Source organism: Charadrius vociferus, unplaced genomic scaffold (assembly GCF_000708025.1).
Source record: "Charadrius vociferus isolate BGI_N301 unplaced genomic scaffold, ASM70802v2 scaffold3442, whole genome shotgun sequence".
Classification (NCBI taxonomy): Eukaryota; Metazoa; Chordata; class Aves; order Charadriiformes; family Charadriidae; genus Charadrius; species Charadrius vociferus.
In genome coordinates this window covers 1-1,587 of record NW_009647393.1, presented here as the reverse complement: position 1 = coordinate 1,587, position 1,587 = coordinate 1, and the positions used below count along the sequence as shown (strand labels likewise).

Below are 1,587 nucleotides of genomic sequence, written 5' to 3'. Positions count from 1 at the left end.
GGGCAGGTCCTTCAGCATCTTGGCCACCTCGTAGTGACGGGCGGCCACCAGGCTCTGCCCGTCGATGGCCTCGATCATGTCCCCAACGCTGATGACCGGGATGCGATCGATGACACTGCCCTCCCGGATCCGCTGCAGGGACCAGCCGGGGGTCACCACGGCCCCCCAGCGTGGTCAGGGATGTCCCCAGGTGCCCCCAGTCCCAGGACACCTCAGGGGCCACCCAAGAGTCCTCATGTCCCACCATGATAATCCAGGACAACCCCTGGTGTCCCCCATCCCCATGTTGACTTGGGAACCTTCTGAGATGTCCCCATGGCCCCCCACCAGCCCCAGGACACCTCCTGTGGCTCAGGGACCACCCAGGACACCTCAGGACACCTCCTGTGGCTCAGGGACCACCCAGGAGACCCCATGTCCCCCAACAACAGTCAGCGATGTCCCTTGGTGTCCTCCTTCCCCATCCCCACGCTGACGTGGGCACCACTCCGGATGTCCCTACACCCCCCCCCAACCCCAGGGTGGCTCAGGGACCACCCAGGAGACCCCACATCCCCCAACAATGCTCAGGGATGTCCCTTGGTGTCCTTCCCCATCCCCACGTTGACTTGGGCACCACCCGGGACGTCCCCGTGTCTCCTCCCCAAGCCCAGGGTGGCTCAGGGACCACCCAGGAGACCCCACATCCCCCAACAATGCTCAGGGATGTCCCTTGGTGTCCTTCTCCACCCCCACGTTGACTTGGGCACCACCCTATGTCCTCCCCCAAGCCCAGGGTGGCTCAGGGCCCACCCTGAGCACCCCCAGGTCTCCTTGCCCGGTGACAATGTCCCCTGCCTAAGCGTGTCACCTTGATGAAGGCGTAGCCGGCCCCGTTGTCAGTGATGGTGAGACCCAAGGCCTCCTCCGACTTGAAGACCTCAACCTCCTTGCGCTGGCCCTTGGTGTGGGCGAAGATGAAGTCCTCCAGGCCGATCTGGCCACCCAGCAGCTTCTCCATGTCCACCTTGTGGGTGTTGAGGGTGCAGAACATCACCTGGCCGGGGCAGTGGCGTTAGTGCCTGGGAGAGGGACACCCGGGGACACCAGGGACACCGCCCCCGGGCCACGTGTGCCAGCCCCCTCCTCGGGGACACGTGGGATGGTCATGGGGAGGGAAAGACCTGGCAGATGTTGGAGATGTTCTTGGGGGCAAGTGGGACCCTCCTGGGGGACACAAAAGGTCCCTCTTCTTGAGATCCCACAGGACCCCCTCATGGGACATGTGGGACTGCCCCTTTGGGGGACAGGCGGGACCCCTCCCCCTGGGGACACACAGGACCCTCCTGGGGACAGGCAGGGACACCCCTTGAGTGACATGTAAGACTCCTCTCCCTGGGGACACCTGGCACCCTCCTGAGGGGGACACTGGACCCCTCATCCCGTTGGGGACACCCAGGACCCCCATGGGGACACCCGGGACCCCTCCATGCAGCCCTGGGGTCCCCTCGCCCCAATTCCATCCCTCCCCTCCCCGGAGGTCCCCTCTCCCCTTCCCTCTGGGTGTCCCCAGTGCCCCCCCCAAACCCCTCCAGGTCCCCATCGCTC

At 65.4% G+C, this 1,587-nt stretch overlaps 1 protein-coding gene across 1 annotated transcript in view; it reads right to left on the bottom strand.

Annotated features, from left to right (window-relative positions):
* LOC104282058 (PDZ domain-containing protein GIPC1-like) overlaps positions 1–1,033 on the bottom strand; it is an 8,115-nt gene extending 7,082 nt beyond the window's left edge. Inside the window, exons 1-2 of the mRNA XM_009880123.1 lie at positions 851–1,033; positions 5–132 (exon numbers count right to left, since the gene is read on the bottom strand). Of these exons, the coding sequence (XP_009878425.1) occupies positions 5–132; positions 851–1,033 (311 nt within the window). The remainder of the gene's footprint in view (positions 1–4; positions 133–850) is intronic.
* Positions 1,034–1,587: the final 554 nt, after the last annotated feature.